Source organism: Ambystoma mexicanum, chromosome 8 (genome assembly GCF_040938575.1).
Source record: "Ambystoma mexicanum isolate Mex_15411 chromosome 8, UKY_AmexF1_1, whole genome shotgun sequence".
Classification (NCBI taxonomy): Eukaryota; Metazoa; Chordata; class Amphibia; order Caudata; family Ambystomatidae; genus Ambystoma; species Ambystoma mexicanum.
In genome coordinates, this window is record NC_090929.1 from 618,380,592 (window position 1) to 618,400,128 (window position 19,537).

Consider the following 19,537-nt stretch of genomic DNA (forward strand, 5'->3'; position numbering starts at 1 on the left):
TAGGGGTTAGGATAAACCTAGTGGTTAGCACAAAGTAAGCATTAGGGTAAGTGTTAGAGTTGCAGTTAGGGTAAGGTTAATATTAGGGCAATGTCTCTGGGCTTGGAAGTATCCCAGTAGTAATACCACCGGGATACTAACACAAATAGTGTTACTGCTACTCAGTCCGACGCTATTGGTGCCGGATCAAGAATAGCGGTGCAGCAGTAAGTTCCCATTCTCCATTGGGTCCATTGGACCCAATGGGGTTTGGGGGGAGGGACCTATTTCCGCTGGCGCCAAATAGCACCGAAAACATCCAGAAAGCTGTATTTTTACCTCCAGCAAAAAGCTGGAGGTAAAACTCAGAACTTTCCGCCCAACTCGTGATGAGACCCTATGTCATTTGTGGTGAACTAATGATGGTGTTATAGTTAGGTTCAAAGTTCATTTTCCATTGATTTTGTATTGAGTAACATGCAAATAAAATTCTTTAGAGCACTGAAGGTGTAGTGATCTGTAACAGTTCAGGGTACCAATTAGAGTAAGGGGAGGGTTTAGGAACTGAGTTAGGATGATTGTGGAGGTTTTATTTAAAGGTTGGGGTCATTATTAGGGCTACGGCCTTGTACTTTTGTGTATTTAAAAATAGCTTTTTGGCAACCTTATTACCGGCAACATTTTCACACTTTGCATTGATTATATTGAACGAATAGAGTTTTGAAAAAAACTTTTTGCTGGCTACATTTTCACATGACTATATTTTCCGGGGACATTTTTCGATGAATGAGTGTGTGGACTAATTCTACATTTGTGTGAGCCTGCTATCCCTACCTGAAAGTTAAGCATTGTCGCTCTGAAAGCATAACTTATAAGAGGGCTTTGGCTTCCCTTTCTTGCCAGATGTCTTAGCACACCAACCCTTAGGGAAACGTGGCAAGGATGAGAATTTCATTGATCTCCAGGCAATACAAATGGATGGGAAGAGATCTATAGTGTCTAAATATTTCAAAAATTACACATCGAGAGGGAAAGCATGTCACTAGTGAAACATCCCATGCATTAGCTTCAGAAATACATGGAACTATGGGACAATGAAATCTGAAAACATCAGAGTTATACAAACTTGTTTTAATGTCAAATGTTCCTACATTCCAATGTGCATGGGCTTTCCTTTCTGTTCTCTCCTGAATTGAATAGATTTCAAGCTGATGGAGATCGGCTTCAGTATTTGGTTACAGACGGCAATGCTGCACTCTTCTAGCAAGAGCCTTCTACTCAACCAACGAGAACATGAGCAACACAGTTATGTGCAGAGAACAGCAGAGACTGTTGTGCTCAAAACAAACTTGCAGGTATTAGTAGAGAGAACTCCATGTCAGGCCATGAACCAAAGCAGAAATGTATCTATATAGGCACAATGAGGAAATGAAGAGGTAAATGCATTTTCTCAAAACCAGTGCTGGTGCAACTCCAAAAAGAAAATACACGTACAGGAGGGACCGGAGTTTTAAGACCATAGGTACTTCAGGTCAAATTAACAACAATATTTGACCAATCACATCAAATCCTGGTTGCCTATTAGTGCCGCCTAGATATTCAAAACATTCAGTACCTCTGCTAACCATTTACACAATCACAGGGGTACTACACAATGGAGTTCTCCATTTATATCTCCACTCTTCGAGGTAGTAGTTATAACATTTACATTAGTTATCATTCAACAATCAAGTTTTATAATCATATCCAATGAGAGTGCATAGCCTACACAAAAGGAAAACAAAACTATTTCCAGCAATGTAAGATGTAAAGAAAAATTACAAACTACAACATGCTTTTAAAAACAGAAAACTTGCATTTCATGTATATTTTTCCATAAACCTGGCATGTTTCAAATCTTCACATGGTTACAAATCTTCTTCGGGGGCATGGCGGACTGCAAAGCCAACGAGGGGATCTTTGTCTGCTAAAAACTTTAAACTAAAAGGAGAACACATGACGCTAACTCTACTATCCTGAGGAGCACATATTGTGAAAAACTGGCCAAAACGCTTGACGTGGTGGTCCTTAATCGTAGGGGGGGAGAGGGAGGAGGGGCTAAAACATACAATATATAACCTGCATGCACTCATAGTGCATTCTCTGATGCTTTAAAGATGACAACTCGCCCCTTTTGTATTGTTATTATTAAAAGGACGGTAAATATCTTTGCAGTCTCCCTTATTTGTATGAGGAAGCCTGATGTTTAGAAACTAAACGGGGCTCCATTTCTGAAAATGTGAGGTAAACCCATACGTTAGGGTACCCCAAGGTAGGGTTAACACTAGTAAGGAGTGCCACAGAAAGTTAGAGGGAGGAGATCTTATTTTATAGAAGCCAGAGATCCATTCTGCCTCCTTAGTTAGAAAAACCCTGAAGTTCCTTAACAGCGTGAGGGGTGGAATCATGTCACGCGTGGCTAAAATGCGAGATTACTGTATTCTTAAAGGCGTGTTACAATAGTTAGTGATTTGTATTTAGCATTGCTGGACATGGTTTTGTGTATTTATGGTTATTGAGTCTATACATCATACATACATGATTATACAAAATTGATTTTTTATGAGAATGGCATTTTTGTTCTAAATACATGAAGAGTAGAGATATACAGGACTCAATTTTCAAGTTCCCTTATTTGTGATTGATTTACAAAAGGTACTGAAGGTTTTCCATTTCTAGATGCCAATAGAGGTTCGATGCAATGGTTATATTGCCACTCCAGAAACCGCCTGCCAAAACTAAACCAGTATAAGGAAATTAGGCTCAACTATTAGCATATCGTGCTTGCAAAAAGTTGCCCAGCTCCTGGCCTTTGTGATTTCAACACCCCTGCGCGAGGCACAGTAAACGTTCCTCGAGACCTTTAACTTAAGAATAATTCACACCTGTACAAGTGACATTCGAGATTTCTTGCAACATTGCTGAAATAATGTGAAGAAAAGGGCCATGTTTAAAATGTAAAATAGTTTTCTGGCAATAGGATAATTTGGTGATTTTTTTTAAGATCACCTTCCGGATTTCAAACAAAAGACTTGTGCTGGGAAAACATGCTTATGTCAGCACAGAATAGCAAGATTAAGCACTTTTCCAATTACTTTAAGCAATGTAATTGCTGTTTGAATGACGATGTCTAAAGTTTTTGTGTGCAGAATCAGTCAATAGAGCTCGAACATGCCGATACACAGGATATAGTTGAGAAATAAATATAATGTTTCTCTGTACTACCAAATTTCGATCCTATGTATGTTTGAGTGCTGCAAACCGGGAATCAGAGACCTGCTTGCTGCTATTCCACAGAGGACCCTAAAGCATGACTAGATCTTTGAGGTTCTGCAAGACCACCAAAGGGCTGATTATCTAGTGAGGTTCTGTCTTCCATCATCTGCAGCAAATCGGTACTACTGCCACCTACATAGCGCGCTGCCTTAGATCTCATCTGAGAAGCACACAAGTGCAAACACATAGGAAAGTGGATCTTAAACATTGGGGCTTTAAAACACAGAAGAATTGTCTTTCTAGCAGGAGATAGGTCCTTTCTGGGGACATACAATGTATTGATAGGCACCATTTCACTCGTATTCCTTTAATTATTTAACAGTCTTTCACAGGTCAGTCCCTGCCATGCAGTGCCAATTCTCTTCGCTCTTCCAGGGAGCAGCATCTTCATATAGGAGAGCCAGATCTCCCTACAACAATACCTGAAAAACATGTGGCAAAGTCCCCGCATCATTTCTGTTTAGCAGCAGTTGAACGTTAGATGAAAGAGGCAGGGATGATGAAATGGGGTGGTTATATCAGCAAAGATGAGCTTGAACGAGGAAGCCCCAACATGCAGGTACCCTGAACATTTTTCTTTTATAAAGTGACTTAGGTAACAGACGCTTGTTATGTACAGTTTGCTACATGATTATTTCGTTATTTGTATTATTTAAAGCAAATACCCTACCCACAAGCTGCACAGGTTTCCTGGCCTATTCAACCTGCCCTGCGACGTTGCAGCCAGCAAAGCCTAACATGAGCCGAGGACCAATTGGCTGTATCTAAATAATCTTGAGATGGACGCGCATCTTCATGAACCCTGGAAAGCTGGCAGGGACATGACCACTGCTACTTTGCATTATTGTTGGAGATGACTGTGCACGATGTGTGAGATGCTGCCCTTGCTGAGACACCAGTTCTGCAGCCCGTCATCCATCATTGTAACCACCTCTTCAGGTTCTGCCATCTTAGGGAGCAGCAGGCAGTACGCAGACTCCTGTCAACTGGGTGCCGGAGAGATGCTTAATGGGAAGAGCAGATATTCAAATATGAGACAGTTCAGACATGGGACCAACAGCCTTACTGTACTTCTAAAATATACAGTTACAACGTTTCCAATGGGCACACCAGGGTGAATTCTCAAAGTCCAAAATAGCATACAAAAGAATTCCAATGTAGTAACCGTTCTCTCTCACTCACCGTTCTCTCTCACTCACCAGCCAATAAACTTAAAAGCCATTTAAGAGACAGTGTGCGCCAGTGACCTCTGTCCTTCCACAGCTAGGTATGTCTACATTTTTCCCTCAAAGCAACCCCAATAGCATTATTGTAAACGGGAGGGGGAAGCCCCTACGTGCCTCTGCATCCTCTGAAGAGCGCCTTGGGATAGAAATGCGTAATTCCTTCTTCTCTTTCCCCAAACACAGCTCAACAAGAAATCACAGCAAGCTCTGTTTTGTCAGTGGTAATCGAGCATTAGGCGAAGTTCTACTTCCGCAAGGCAGGTTAGACAGCGCAAAGGATGTCCTTCTTTGAAGTTCAGACAGCAACAAAAGGAGCAATCTCTTCTGGGATGATCCAACCAGTCCTTCGGTCCATCTCCATGATACTGGTGTAAGCAATGTCCACCTCTAGGCAGCCCAACCAGCGGGACTCATCGCCATTTGTGGTTTCTAGGAAGGTGTCAAAATTGCTGTTTAGAAAAACACATCAGTGGCACTAGCTTCCAGAAACCATTCAAACAAACCTTCCAACCCAGCTACACCAAGTGTCACTGGGGGGAGGAGATGTGGGGGCCATCTCAAGTGTATTTGTAAATTAGAAGCAGGTTTTGCCTCCTCTGCTCCACTAGGGGGAATACAATGGTGAGCTCTCAGTGCAGTCCTTCAACATACATGGATGTGCTAGCACCAGGGGTCCCGTGAGGAACGGCCGCGGTGCAGGCTGTCACTGCGTTGCCAGGCACTGTGAATTAGGCTGAGCGCATCTTCGCATTTCTTCTTTACAGAGGGCTCCTGGATCAGCTTGTGAGGGAGAGTCACCTGAGGACAAACAGAATAGTAAAATGAGGATTAGGGCCAGAGAGCACATATCATGATCAAAGAGTTGCTATTTTCAGCGGCTTTGTATGGGGTAGGAGATGGTAGAGGCGCAGAGGTCAGAAGAAGCAGCACATCAAAGAAAATTGCTATAACAAAGCACATGTAAGCTTCTCTGATACAGAGATCTCTATTAACAGCAGCCATGGAAGAAATCTCCCCACATTCAACACAGGCAACAGTATTGATAGCTTTCACTAGTGCATAAGCATTCTTGCAGTTTATCCGGTATAGCTTTCCTAATATGGAAGTATGGATGCCATTTGGTGAACCACTCTGAATATTCTGTGGTCAGCAACATCCAGAATGTCTAATCTGGCCCACAAGGACCTCTCAAGAATGATCAACTTCACGGTCTGAAACTCTGGATGCAAGGAGCCAAGAGAAGTTGAGAAGAGTCAAAGTGTCTGGAAAATAAGAGAGGTTTTTTGGATGGAGGCAGGGGAACATCTGTTGGGAAATAACCAGGGTCCTCCTGCCACCCAAGCACTTTACTGTTAGGCAATGCCCCTTAGGCACTATCTTGGACTGGGGGGGGGAGGATGGGCAAAGGGAAGGCTCTCTCATGATGATATAAATCATAGACAAGGGCAGGCCCTGAAAAAGGCAGTTATTTTTTAAATACAAAGCACAATTAACTATTAGCTGGATAGATTTGTAATGTCAGTTCCTATGCATTGGAAAATCTTAGTGCAGTATGCGTCAAAAACTCCCCCTCCTTTCCCAGGAAGAATGTGGCTTGTGCTAAAAATGGACTGCAGGCGCTTCTTCGGAGTTCGCCACTAAGGCTAGCACTGGTAGAGCACACAAACTGACTCACCAGCGGTCTACTGTCTCTGTGAAGGGTCCATGCAGGCTAAAAATGGGATTTATATGCTCTGTGCGACAAAATGCAGACATTGACATATTATAAGTATTAACTGTGGGGTTAACCTACAGGACCCAGATAACATTAATAGAATGAGTGGAATATGGAGAGAATGACTGAAAAATGTTTTTATACATAACATTTTCTTAGGTAGCAAAATGAAGGAAAGCATGAGCTACAGAGTATTCTTGCATAAACTAGCAAAATGTAGAACAGCACGCTCTGACAAAACTGCTAACAAAGAAGAAATGAAGGTTTTGGAGCATCCTTATTATAGAAGGAGGACGGATTGGGATGAAGCCATGGCCCGTATCCAGTGATGCCACTACAGCTAGACAGGCCAGGCACCACTTTGGCAGGAAGGAACGGAAGAGGGACAGGAGAAGACCGTTCAGGCAGCAGAGTCCTTTGCTACCATCCTCATTTTTGTAAGATTAAACTTGTTATTCTTACAAGATAGACTTTTTTCTTTATTTCCCTAGAGGGGTGTATTTATTCTGTGTGAGCGTAATTAGGGACACCCTTACACTTCCATCTGAACAGCATTGTGGGCATGCAGAGAGCTGTGAACTAAATGTTCTTGCGACTGCGAGCCACATAAGGGAGCTGGTAGGTGCAGGGTAAGGTCCCATCTTCTATCAGTGACTAGTAGAGGTGCAGTGCTTAGCTAGTTCCTAGACATGGAAAGAGATCCGATTCTAGAGAGTTTTTCACAGTTGAAGCTGGAGAAAACAGTTAAGAAATGTTCTTTGAGCGGATGGTTGCCAATAATGGAAGAATCATTCTGAGGTTATGCAACTGAAAGGAGCACGTAGCAGCTTAATATGGAGAAGCAAACAAGACGAACAAGTCCACAAAGAAAACCACAGTCTTGTGCAAATTGAATTGACTAAATTGAAATTAATTTTGGTGAAAAAAAAATGGACACCCATTCTAGCCATCAGGTTTGGCATTAGCAGTGTCTTCATGAACTGGAATATTGCCATCTGTCTCCAGTCCGAAAACCAGGGCTAGCAGGTTCAGGCAAGAGCAAGGAGGGTCATTGTAATTTGTCAAGCAGATTTTCTTAATTACTCTGAAAACTCAAGGCAGACAAGAAACAGCATAACGACATTTACCTCATTAACTGATCAGAAAAAAAAAACATTCATTTGAGGATTTTATTCTGGAATTGAGATGCAAGGTTTTTGCTCTTTTCACTTATTCCCACACTAAATAAATATGCCTTGGAAGCTAATGTCACCAACTATATGTCAGCAAATATGTGGTTATGGTTTCAGTGATGAGCTATTTCCAAAATAGTAATATCAATACGCTTTTGAGCATTGGTAAAAACAGGAAAGTAGTATTGCAAGTTGTGCTTTCCAAGTGTTAATAGAGTTTTGAGGCAGAATCTCAATTCCAGGAGTATGCAACCTTTGCCACGCCAAATGATTTGGATTACAACTCCCATCAGCCTTATTCAGCATTCTCAATAGAGATGGAAATTGTAGCTAAAAGCATTTGGAAAGCTTTCGGTTGAAGACGTGCCCTACCCTGTGTCAAAATGTAATAGTTGGAAACAAGACCCAATACTTCTTTCCCATACACTACTGACCCGAAAATGATTTGAGACTACCCTATTAAAACTACACCCAGAGATTCTTCATGCTTTTGCATTCAATGAATGCTGTGCATCTATGTACATAGTTATATATGTAAACCTACCTAGAAGGTTATTGCATGCAGCTGCGGCCTTGAGATCTCAATATAAGATAGGTTCAAATATTCTAGAATCTCGCTTAATTTACCCACACGGTTTTCTTTGTCTACAAGAAGCTTTGCCTCCAGAAGTACCCATTCCTGCAAGGCTAAAGACCACCTTGCAAAAGGTGATGCAAGTGCACCGTGTGCTGCTTAATAATGTATCAAATTGTTGATGGTTGTCCCTTGCAGCAAACGCTCTCGCTGAAGCGCTCCAGAATTCAGAACGATTTTGACAAAGGTGCAGTGGTGCCATGAGTGCCGCATATGCCATCTCTGGCTCTTATTTAGAACTGGAGCAGTGGGGGTGCTCTGCACCGTACACGTGGCCTGTCATGTATGGCCTCCCACTGTGCCCAATTTTAAGTTGGCGTCAGATGCGAGCTTGAGCCAGCACAAGCAATGAGGAAGCATCATCAGAAAAGTGATGGTCTTCCTCACTGCTAACGCTGTAGTGAAGCAACTGTGTGTCATGTGGTGAGCGCTGTAGTCACATTAATCAGTTAATGTAGTTTTAGTTAAATTGTACTTTTGTTTGATCCGTCAAATTATCTGGAAAAAAATAGAGGAAAAATGAATGTGCATTTCATTCGCATTTTTTATTGTTATATGTTCACATTGCAGATAATCCCCCCCAAATCAAACTAGCGTTTGGCTATATGAACCGACTGTTGATGGGATATTTCTCTGTTCCATTCAAGACGGGCTAAATCCCGTTACACAGCCATAGCCCCCGCCCATACTGCTCCATTCGAAGCCATTCCTCCCACAAACAAATAGTGACTTCAGTAGTGGCGCACTATTAAGTGACAAGATCTGCCACAATCACAAAGCTATTGTCTCAAAATCGAATGGATCACAGAGGTGCTGGTCGCTATGCTGCATTGGCGTGGATGCAGCGCAGCCAGCCCTTTCCACAGCGTGAATGGCGCTCTGTTCTAAGGAGCGCCATTCATCCTACTACTAAAGGAGGTAAGTGGAGCGCAAGATTCAGCGCCACTTTTGTGTCATGCATCCAACTCTAAATCAGGCCACTTTTCTTAGCGACTGCAAGGGAGAGGAGATTTCATAATTTTCTCTGTAGAGGTCACAACCTTTGTTGTGAAAGAGTTTCTTTTTGCAATTTTCCCTCCATAGTTTACTATGGAACCCCATTCTTTTTGCTTCGATTTGATTTCTGATCCTATTTTGCCGTTTTGAAGGGAAGTAAACACTTCAGCTTCAGTTTCTTCCAGTAAATTTGTATGGGGAAACTGACTAGTCCTCCAGACTATCAGTAATGGGAAACAGGTTCCCTTTTGAATTCTTGTATTTTTACAGTGCACACGGCACCTCACAGTGCAGTGCAATTGGGATAGTTGTGTATCTCCCTAACTATTTACACTTGGGATTTTTGGGTACTTTTATATGTGCTGTGGCAGGTCAGGAGGCAGAGTCACTAGTGGCATGTTAACAATCCGTTTTATTTAAATAATAAAGGAAAAGGCCTGTTTATCCCTAATAGTATAGTGTTTGCCCTACCTAAAGCAAATCTAACTAGGCTGCTCGTTGTCAGTGAGAGTGTTCAAAGTAATAAAATGACCTCTGGCTCAAACTATCCTATTCTGTCCCTAGTAATGTACCAAAAGACCAAGAAAAAGGGGGGTCCAGGAAAATAGCTCCCTTCGCCTGGACAGGTTTTTATAGCCTCGGTAAGTCTTTATTTGGATGGCTTTTGGTGATTGTGTAAACAAATTCCTTAAATCCTTCAAAGGGGCTCTTGTCCCTGCAGGGCTTCCCCTTTCCTACTACTGGCACAGTTCCTTGTTCAAGTCAAGTCCAAGCTTCCGTAGCAACTGATCCTGGTCTTGGCCATTCTCCAAATCAGTAAATGTGTCTCTGTTCCTTGTTAGCTTCTGAACTATTTGGGATCTTCCCCTGTACTGTGGGCTTAGTTTCACATACAATTCTTCCAGCATCTGAACAATTGATTCCCCCATACATGGGATACATTACTCACCGTAATCGTATTTCTGATGCTCGTGTCTGCTTAGATTCACATGCTTTGCATAGGCCGACATCTAGTGGAAGCTACAGAGTATTGCACGTTACATTTTTTGAAGTTCAAAAAGGAACATCAACAGGGCCTGTCTGTAATAGTATTGCTAGTGTGACGTACCCTGTACCCATGATCCCTCAGGTGTCGTGGTCCCTCAAATCATTTGTTTCCGACAAGAGGGAGTGTAATTTGTAAGCGTGGAGTGTAGGTAGAGCCCATGAGGTGTGAAAAATCTATGTTTTTCCAAGAACCTTCAACTCCAAAATAGGAGGAAGGGTGCGCGCATGTGAATCTAAGCAGATACAAGCATCAGAAATATGATTACAGTGCATAATGTATCCCTTCTGAGGCTTGTGGATCTGCTAGGAATCACATGCTTTGCATAGATTAGCAAGCAATACTTGTAGAAGGAGGTGGGTTTGTTTGAAGGTAGCGCTGCAAAAAAATGTTTCAACACCGCTCATCCCATCACCCTTGGAATTTGTGCCCCTGTGCCCCGAGTTGAGTGTGCTCTAGGCTTGAATGGCAACATTCTCTTAGCAAGAGAATAGCAAAGTTGGATGCACTTGACAATCCATTTAGAAATTGCTGCCTTAGAGATAGGCGCCCCTTCTCTTCCTGGGGCTATAGATACAAAAAAAGATCTGTTTTTCTGAAAGGTTTAGTCTTTTGAAGGTAGAACATGACAGCTCTACATACATCCAGTCTATGAAGACTTTTTACTGCTGCATGTGTTGGATTCTGGAAAAACACAGGAAGTAGCCTGGTTTACAGGAAATTTCGAAATACATTTCGGTAAAAATAGAGGGCGAGTATGTAGCACTACTTTGTCTTTGTGGATAATCGGAAAGGGGTCTTGTACTGATAGAGCTTGCAACTCACTGACCCTTCTGCTGGAAGTAAAGGCTATAAGAAAAGCTGTTTTATATGCAAGATGTTTAAGGCTGGCCTTGTGCATTGGCTCAAAGAGGGCACCCAGGAGTCTTGCGATTACGATATTGAGGTCTTAGCCGGGAGTAGGATTAGAAACTGGAGGGTATCATTTTTTTTAACACTATCCATGAAGGCTTTAACTACTGGCCCTTTCCACCACAAAACTTTGCTTTGAGATGTGGTGTAAGCGGAGAGAGCAGCAAGGCGTACTTTGAGTGAGTTAAAGACTAATCCTGAGTCTAATAGATATAGAAGGTAGCTGACTATATTAGACAGTGAACTGTCAGTTAGACTGAGATATCGTGTCTTGCATCACAACACACACTGCTTCCATTTGTTAAAATAGCAATGTTGTCTATTAAGTTTATGTGCTTCTTTAAGGATTTACATGCAGCTTTGGTCTAGGTTTAGGTGACCAAATTCTTTGATCTCATGAGCCAAGCTGCTAAGTTCAATGTCTGAGGGCATGGGTGGAGTGTTGACCCTTGATCCTGTGTCAACAGATTGTCCGGACAGGGTAGTTTCATGGGAGGACACAGGGACATCACTTGAAGGTGAGAGAACCAGGTTTGTCATGCTCACATAGGAGCTATCAGGATAAGTGTTACTTGTTCCTGGTGTAGCTTGTGGACTATTTTGTTGAGAAGCAGTGTTGGGGTGATAAGTGTACAAAAATCTCACTGATCAATTCAGTGTTCTTTTTGGAACCTTTCTGGGGAATCCTGGACGTGTAATCTAGGCATTGTGCTTTCTCCTGTGTAGCAAAGAGGTACATTTCTGGGAAACCTCCGTTTGAGAAAACGTTGTTTAGCAAGTCTGTTTAGTTGCCACTCGTGTTCTGAGGGCAGCATTGCATATCTGCTTAGTACGTCCACCGGTAAACTGAGTACCCCTGGAACATGTCGTGCTACTAGAAACATGTAATATTTTAGTGCCCACAGCCAAATGTTCTGGGCTAGTTTGGACAGCCCAGGAGAATGTGCCCCCTCTGTTTGTTTATATGGCTGTGGTACTGTTGGTTAAGATTAGTACGGTTTTGTGTGCAGAGTCCTGAATGCCTCAAGTGCTTTGAGGACTGCTAGCCATTCCAAAAGGTTGATATGTTTCTTGGTTAATGTTTGTGACCATACCCCGTGAGCAGTGTGATGGAGGAAGTGAGCTCCCCAACCTGTCATTGATGCATCTGTTGTAAGTGTGGCTTTGATTGCTGGGGTGTTGAAAGGTTTTCCTTTTAACAGATTGTTTCTGGACCACCATAGTAGCGATTGAACCAGAGGTTGCGAAACTACCACTAGATCATCCCACATACCGCTTGCTTTCGACCACTGTTTCGCTAACCACTCTTGCATTGGATGCATGCGCAGTCTGGCATGTGGCACTAGGTAGATGCAGGAAGCCATCATTCCTAGCAGGCACATTGTCTTTCGTACTGTCTCTTTAACATCGGCTACATACGGAGGTGTTTGACTCAGCATATTTTGGACCCTCTGTTCAGAGGGCACGACTAAACCGTTGTCTGTTTTGATAAGTGCCCCTAGAAACTGTTTCACTTGGCTGGGCACTAGACTGGACTTCTTTTTGTTTATGGAGAAGCCTAATTGGAACAACAAGTTGATTGTCTGTTGTGTGCTCTGTAGGCACCTTTGAGGCGTATCTCCAGTAATTAGCCAGTCGTCCAAGTAAGGGTACACTGGAATCGACTGCCTTCACAATTTGGCAGCCACTAGTGCTAGGACCTTTGTAATCACCCTAAGTGCTGATGCAATGCCGAATGGTAGCCCTTTGAATTGGTAGTGCTGGTCACCCAATTAGAATCTTAGGTATTTTTTGTGCGCTGGCAACATTGAAATATGAAAGTCTGCATCTTTCATGCCCAATGTTGCCATGCAATCCCCCAGTGTTAGCAGTCGGATGACTACCTGCAGCGTTGTCATCCTGAATTTTTTAGGCTTGACATACGTGTTTGCAGAGCGCAGGCCCAGCACTGGGCACATTGTTAGATCTTTCTTTGGAACAAGGAAGTACATTGAATAAATACCTTGATTTTCCTCCAAAACTTACACCATCTCCTTTTTGTAGTAGTATCTTGATTTCTTCCTTTAATATATGAAAATGTTCCAAGGTCCTTTTCTTCGCACAAGGTGGATGGTGGCGCAGTGTTTCCAGGAACTCTATGGAGTATCCTTTTGGCCACTGTGTCGAGTACCCAGCAATCTGAAGTTATTTCCTCCCAATGCTGGGCTAAGAGTTTTATGCGATCCCCGACTGGGGGATGTATGGGAGGGAATATGAATCAGCCTGTCTAGAGGCTGCAACCCTGCCTCGCTCACCCTTTTCCACGGCAAAACCCCCTCTGTGGATATTGGCATGAGGTGGATTGACTGTGGGGGCTGCAAAAGGAGGTACCAGAGGCTCGTGAACCAGCTAGTTTTTTCTGTTGAACCCTTGTGCACTAAAATGTCTGGCGTGTATTGAATACTCCTCTCTGTACAAAAGGCTTGTTCGAAATCTGACCCAGTGTTTTGATGGTTTCTTGTTCTTTTTTGGTAATTTTCAGCTTTTCATCCAAAGCCTTCCCAAAAAGGACTGCCTCTTCAATAAGCATATTAATAAGGGTTGCCTGTGTCTCCGGCTTAAAACCAGAGTCCCGGAGCAACGAGTGTCTCTTGAGTGGTGTACCTTCTGCAATACCTCTCCAGAGGTGTCAGAGTCCAGGACATTTTTGAGAATATTTTGCGACGCCTGCTTGACCTTTGTGGACACTTCGAGTAAGTGTGACCTTGTAGGCTCAGGCACGGAGTCAAGGCTCTGGACCTCATCCCACTGGGTGCTGTTGTAACTGGCGAGTAGCGTATTGTTATTTGCTATAACAAATATAGGCACCATAGGTGGTAAAACGCTTGCCCAATGTGTAAAGCTGCTTACATTCCTTATTAGGGGGAGCCTCTGAGGTGGAGAGTGGAACACCAGATCTCTTTCTGCTTGCAGAGACCACAAAGGAATCTGGCTTCACATGTCCTGTACAGAGGATCGGATGGCAAAGGTTTAAAGATTTTTTTCCACTCTTGGGTTCACTGCCCTAGTGAGGGAAGGCATAGAAAGAGATGAAGAAACTCTCTTCTTGATCGATTGAAGGGAATAGCTTGATTAATAGTTTATTTCTCATTGAGAATGTCTTCTACAAAACCAGGTCCTTCAGGGGCTGTTTCCTCTGTTTGTATGCCGAAGCGGTGAGCTGCTTTTTTAGCAGGTCATTATACAGTAGCTGGTCAGCTATTGGGGAAGTATGACCACTCTTGAGCACCGTGGCATCAGTTGGGTCGATAATAGTGACATCAGGGTCATCTTGGCCTGGTAAGTAAGGAATATATGTGATTTGCCTGCGGCTGAAAGTACCGCAGGCAAAACGTTCGCATGAGAAAGGTGCAAACTTCCAAATGTTCGCACCTTTCTCATGCGAACACATACATTCTCACACCCACAAACAACACACTCACAACACCCCCACCCACAGCCCCAACATAAACAAACCCCACTTACCTTCATCTTCACGCTGGTTCCCTGCAGCACCAGTTTCCTTTCACTTCCGTGATCGGGAACCAGCACTGTAGGGTCCTTTTCTTTCCTTTTTTCTTTTTCTTTTTCAACGGAAGGCTGTGGGGGTGTCCCCCGCATCCCCCGCTCACTATACCATAAAGTATACTGAGCGGGGCGATGCGGGGGACACCCCCGTTTTTTTTTTTTTTTTTTAAAATGCTACCACTGAAGGTTCGAACTTTTGGTGTTCGAACCTTTGGTGGTAGCATTTTCAGAACTTTTGGTCGTTGCGACCATTTTTTTCCGGTACAATCGTCCTAAACCGTAAGCAAGTATCATCAGGATCCTGATCAGGGTCATCCTGATCCACATACCAAATGTTCTGATCTGCCTGATCAGACGGGATGTCTCCATGCTGTGAGCACTTAGAGGCATCTTTGGACATGATGGTGGGGTTAGGAGTGGGCGACGAAAGGTGCTAGGGCTGTGTAGGCACCTGGGGTTCACAAAACAGATCCCTGGTCTTTTGTCGGATAGGGAACTTATGCAGGAAATCGACAAAGGATGAAACCTTATCCATGGTTTTCTCGAGTCCATGTTCCAGTTTTCGGTGTTTCAGCCAACGGGAACACAACTACATCTGGGTCTACTCTAGGGGAATCTACTGGTCTTTCCCTTGGACATTTTCTCTGCAGCGATTAAGAAAGGGGTGAATGGGTTTGCAGAGGTACCAGGAGTCTTTAAGTGTTTTATGTCTAAAGAGCTTGCAAGATGAGCAGCGGTACGCACAGTGATCATGGGCAAGCCAGTGATTACACACTCTATGGGTGTCTTTCCACAGAAACCTTCGATTGCACTTCGGGACAAATTTAAACAGAGTGCACTCCATGGTGAAATGTTGAGAAAAAGGCAGCACGACAAGAACAGTAGAGACCGTGCATGGGGCAGGTATTCTCTAGATAGAAAGCATCAGTCCCTGCCCACTGGTAGGCCGAAGCCCGTTGTCGAAACGAACGTCTGTCTCGTTCTCCAAAAATCAGCCGTTGAGATGATTCCGAAGATCAGCCATCGAGAAGATGGTAACCGGTAAGTAAGACAAAAGGGGTAATTAACTCCAAAGTAGCTTTGCTACCGGACTCTGCTATAACTATCCACGATGGCAGACTAGATGCGTGAGGGATCATGGGAAAAGCAGACGTCACATAGCTATAGAATTACAGACATGTGTGTCGACATCGCTTTTCAAACTTCGAAAACTTCACGTGCAATACTCTACAGCTAGCACTAGATGTCAGCCTATGAAAATCATGTGATCCTAAGTAGATCCACAAGCCTCAGAAATATGGGACAATTTCCTCACCGTAAACTTATTTCTGGTGCTTATATCTGCTTAGATTTACATGCTTTGCATAGGCTGAGTTCTAGAGGCAGTTCCAGAGTATTGCACATGACGTTTTTGAAATTGGAAAAGGGACGTTGACAGAGCGCGACTGTAATACTATCCCTAGTGTGACATACCCTGTACCCATGATCCCTCGCGTGTCAAGGTCCCTCAGATTATTTGTATCTAACTAGAGGGAGTATACGTTTTAAGCGTGGAGTCTAGGTAGAGACCATGAGGTGTGAAAGATCTATGCTTTTTCCCCAGGCACCTTCTACTGCAAGAGGGGAGTAAGGGCGGGCACATGTGAATCTAAGCAGAAACAAGCATCAGAAATGTGATTACAGTGAGTACCGTATCCCTTCTGAGGCTTGTGGATCTCCTTAGAATCACATGCTTTGCATAGATTAGCGAGCAGTACTAGTAGAAGGAGGTGGGCTGTTAAAAGGTAGCGCTGCAAAGAGATGTTTCAGCACCGCTTGTCCCACCTCTGTATCACACCTAGAACGTGTGTCTAGATAGTAATGTTCGGTGAAGGTGTATACTGAACACCATGTGACAGCCTTTGCCAATGGTATCTAAAGGCACATTTGCTATGAAGGCTAAAGTTGCCCCAGTGCCTCGAGTTGAGTGTGCTGTGGGCTTAAAAGGCAATGTTCTCTTGTCAAGAGAGTAACAGAGTTGGAAGCAGTTGACAATCCATTTAGAAATTGCTGCCTTAGAGATAGGGTCCCCTTCTCTTCCAGCGGCTACAGATGCAAGACAGCCTTCCTAATAGCAGTTTTTTTGTATGTAAGATGTTTAAGGCTCGCTTTGTACATAGCCTTGAAGGGGGCCCCACATGAGCCTTGTGAGTACATTTAGGTTCCAGCCGTGAGTAGAATTAGAGGGCACTGTTTTTGACACCCTCCATGAAAGCTTTAACTACGGGCACCTTGCACCAATAAATCTTACTCTGGGACGTGGTGTAAGCGGAGAGGGCTGCCAGGTGTACTTTGAGTGAGGTAAAGACCAATCCTGAGTCAAGTAGGTAAAGTAGGTAGTTGACTATTTTGTACGGTGAACAGTCTGTTGGATTAAAGGACTGTTCTGTACCATAACAAAGCGTTTCCATTTGTTAAAATAGCAGTGCCTCGTGTTCGGCTTGCGTGCCTCCTTGAGTATTTTCATGCACCTCTGGTCTAGCTTTAGGTGACCAAATTTTATAACCTCAGGAGCCAAGCTGCTAAATTCAGCTTCTGAGGGCATGCGTGCAGCGCTGTCCCCTGATCATGGGTCAACAGGTTGTCCGTGCAGGGTAGTTTCATCGGAGGACACAAAGACATAATTTGCAGGTGTAAGAACCAGGTCTGGCGTGCCCGCATTGGAGATATTAGGATCAGTGTTACTTGTTCCCAGTGTAGCTTTTGGGCTATTTTGTTGAGAAAAGGTGTCAGGGAGGAAGGGGCAAAGCATATGCAATTTCCATGACCAGTTCATCAGAAGTGCATCCCCATTGGATCCTTTCCGGGGAAACCTAGATGTGTACTCTTGGCATTGCACGTTTTCTAGGCTCTCAAAAAGGTCTATCACTAGGAACCTCCAATTTGAGACGACGTTGATTAGCACGTTTGTGTTTATTGTAACTGTTGATTTGTAAAGAGCTTATACACAAGTGAAGTGCTTCAAGGCGGGAAGGGAACAAGGTAATACAGTTGGCATTCTTAGGCCTTGAAGATTCCAAAGGAACTAACAACAATAGCTAGCATACTAGGCCAAACATATCTACTAGTGAAGTACTTGACGACAACAAAAAAAAAAGAAAAAAGTAGAAAAGAGGGTAGGGGAGGAGCATACAGATCAATAATCTACAATACTGGCCTGGTGACATTTAAGATGCTTGGTAGTTGGTCATCCAATGCACCTATGTATGAGTATTTTAGCACGACCAAGCTAGGGAGGGGAGACAGAGGGAGGACCGTACAGTCAGACTTGCAAGGCTTAGAACATTCAAGGTCAAGGTCGTGCAAGTGCACAGAACTGGGAGGGGAGGGGAGGGAGGGGGGGGGGGAGTGCGCCCAGACCAGCAGGGGCCTGGGTTAAGTGCAGAGCGGTTGCCCCTATCATGGAGTATAATGGAGTAGTGCCGTGCAGAGGCCCAGAGGCAAGTTGCCATTTGTGATCTGAGGGTAGCATTGTACTCCTGCTTAGTATGTCTGCCCGGGCATTGCATTCCCCTGGAACATGTTGAGCTACTAGGAAAATAATGTGATGCAGTGCTAACAGTCAGATGTTCTGGGCTAGTTTGTACAGCCCTGGCGAATGTGTTCCCCCACCCCTGTTTGTTTGCATAAAACATGGCCATGGTACTGTCCGTAAGGACTAAGACTGTTTTGTGCGCTAGTGGAGTCTTGAAGGCTTGAAGTGCTTACCACCTGTATCCAAAGGCCATGAGCAGTGTGATGCAAGAAGTAAGGCCCCACCCAGTCATAGATGTGTCTGTTGTGAGAGTGGTCTGGATCGCTGGTGTGTGGAAAGGTTCTCTTTAGCAGATGGTTTCTGTTCCACCAGTGTAGTGATTGAACCAGAGGTTGCAAAACTACCACTAGATCATCCCCACAACCAGTTTGCTTGCAACCATTGTTTCGCTTGCCACTCTTGCATTGGACGCATGCGCTTTCTTGCGTGAGACACTAGGTAGATGGAGGAAGCCATCATTCCAGCAGGTGCATTGCCTTTCATACGGTCACCTGACGACTGGCTATGTACTGCAGGATTTGAAACAGCATGTTTTGAACCCTCTCTTCGGAGGGGTAGACTAGTCAGATGTCCGTTTTGATTAGTGCCCCCAGAAATTGCTGTACTTGGCTGGGCACTAGACTGGACTCCTTTTCGGTTATGGAGAAGCTCAATTGGAACAGAAGATCAATTGCTTGTTGCGTGTTTTGAAGGCACCTCTGGGGAGAGTCCCCGGTAATTAGACAGTCTATTAAAGGGTTCATTGGAATGGACTGCCTTTGCAGATGGGCAGCAACCACTGCTAGGACCTTTGAGAATACCAAGGGGGCAGATGCAATATCAAATGGTAGCACTTTGAATTGGTAGTGCTTGTTTCTCAATTTGAATCTGAGGTATTTCATGTGCGCTGGCTACATTGAAATATGAAAGTATGCATCTTTCATGTCCAATGTTGCCATGTAATCCCCTATTTTCAATAGTGGGATGACTTCCTGCAGCGTTGTCATCCTATATTTTTGGGGTTTCACATACGTGTTTGCCAGGTGCACAACCAGCACTGGGCACATTCTTAGACCTTTATTTGGAACAAGGAAGTACATTGAATAAATACCTTGATTTTGTTAACTGAATGGCACCAGCTCAATGACTCCTTCTGTAGTAGGATTTTGTTCTCCTCCTTCAGGATGTTGAGGTGTTCAGAGGATATTCGTCCTACATGAGGTGGATGGTGGAGAGGTGTTTCGAGAAACAATCTCCACCGAGTATCCTTTGGCCACTAAATTTAGAACTCAGCGGTTGTATTTAGAACTTAGCGGTCTGTCGTTATTCCCTCCCATTGCTGGGTGAAGAGTGTTATGCAACCCCTGACTAGTGGCGCATGGAAGAGAATATCAATTGGCACGTGTAAGGAAGATTTATCATTTGTATGCTTCATCCCCTCTCCT

At 43.8% G+C, this 19,537-nt stretch overlaps 1 protein-coding gene across 2 annotated transcripts in view; it reads right to left on the bottom strand.

The window, feature by feature from the left end:
• Window positions 1-1,091: 1,091 nt before the first annotated feature.
• Window positions 1,092-19,537, bottom strand: part of PLEKHM2 (pleckstrin homology and RUN domain containing M2) — a 775,621-nt gene continuing 757,175 nt past the window's right edge. For both annotated transcript variants that reach the window (XM_069610321.1, XM_069610320.1), the window contains one exon: window positions 1,092-5,318. In XM_069610321.1, coding sequence (XP_069466422.1) covers window positions 5,181-5,318 — 138 coding nt within the window. In that variant the 3' untranslated portion in view covers window positions 1,092-5,180. The remainder of the gene's footprint in view (window positions 5,319-19,537) is intronic.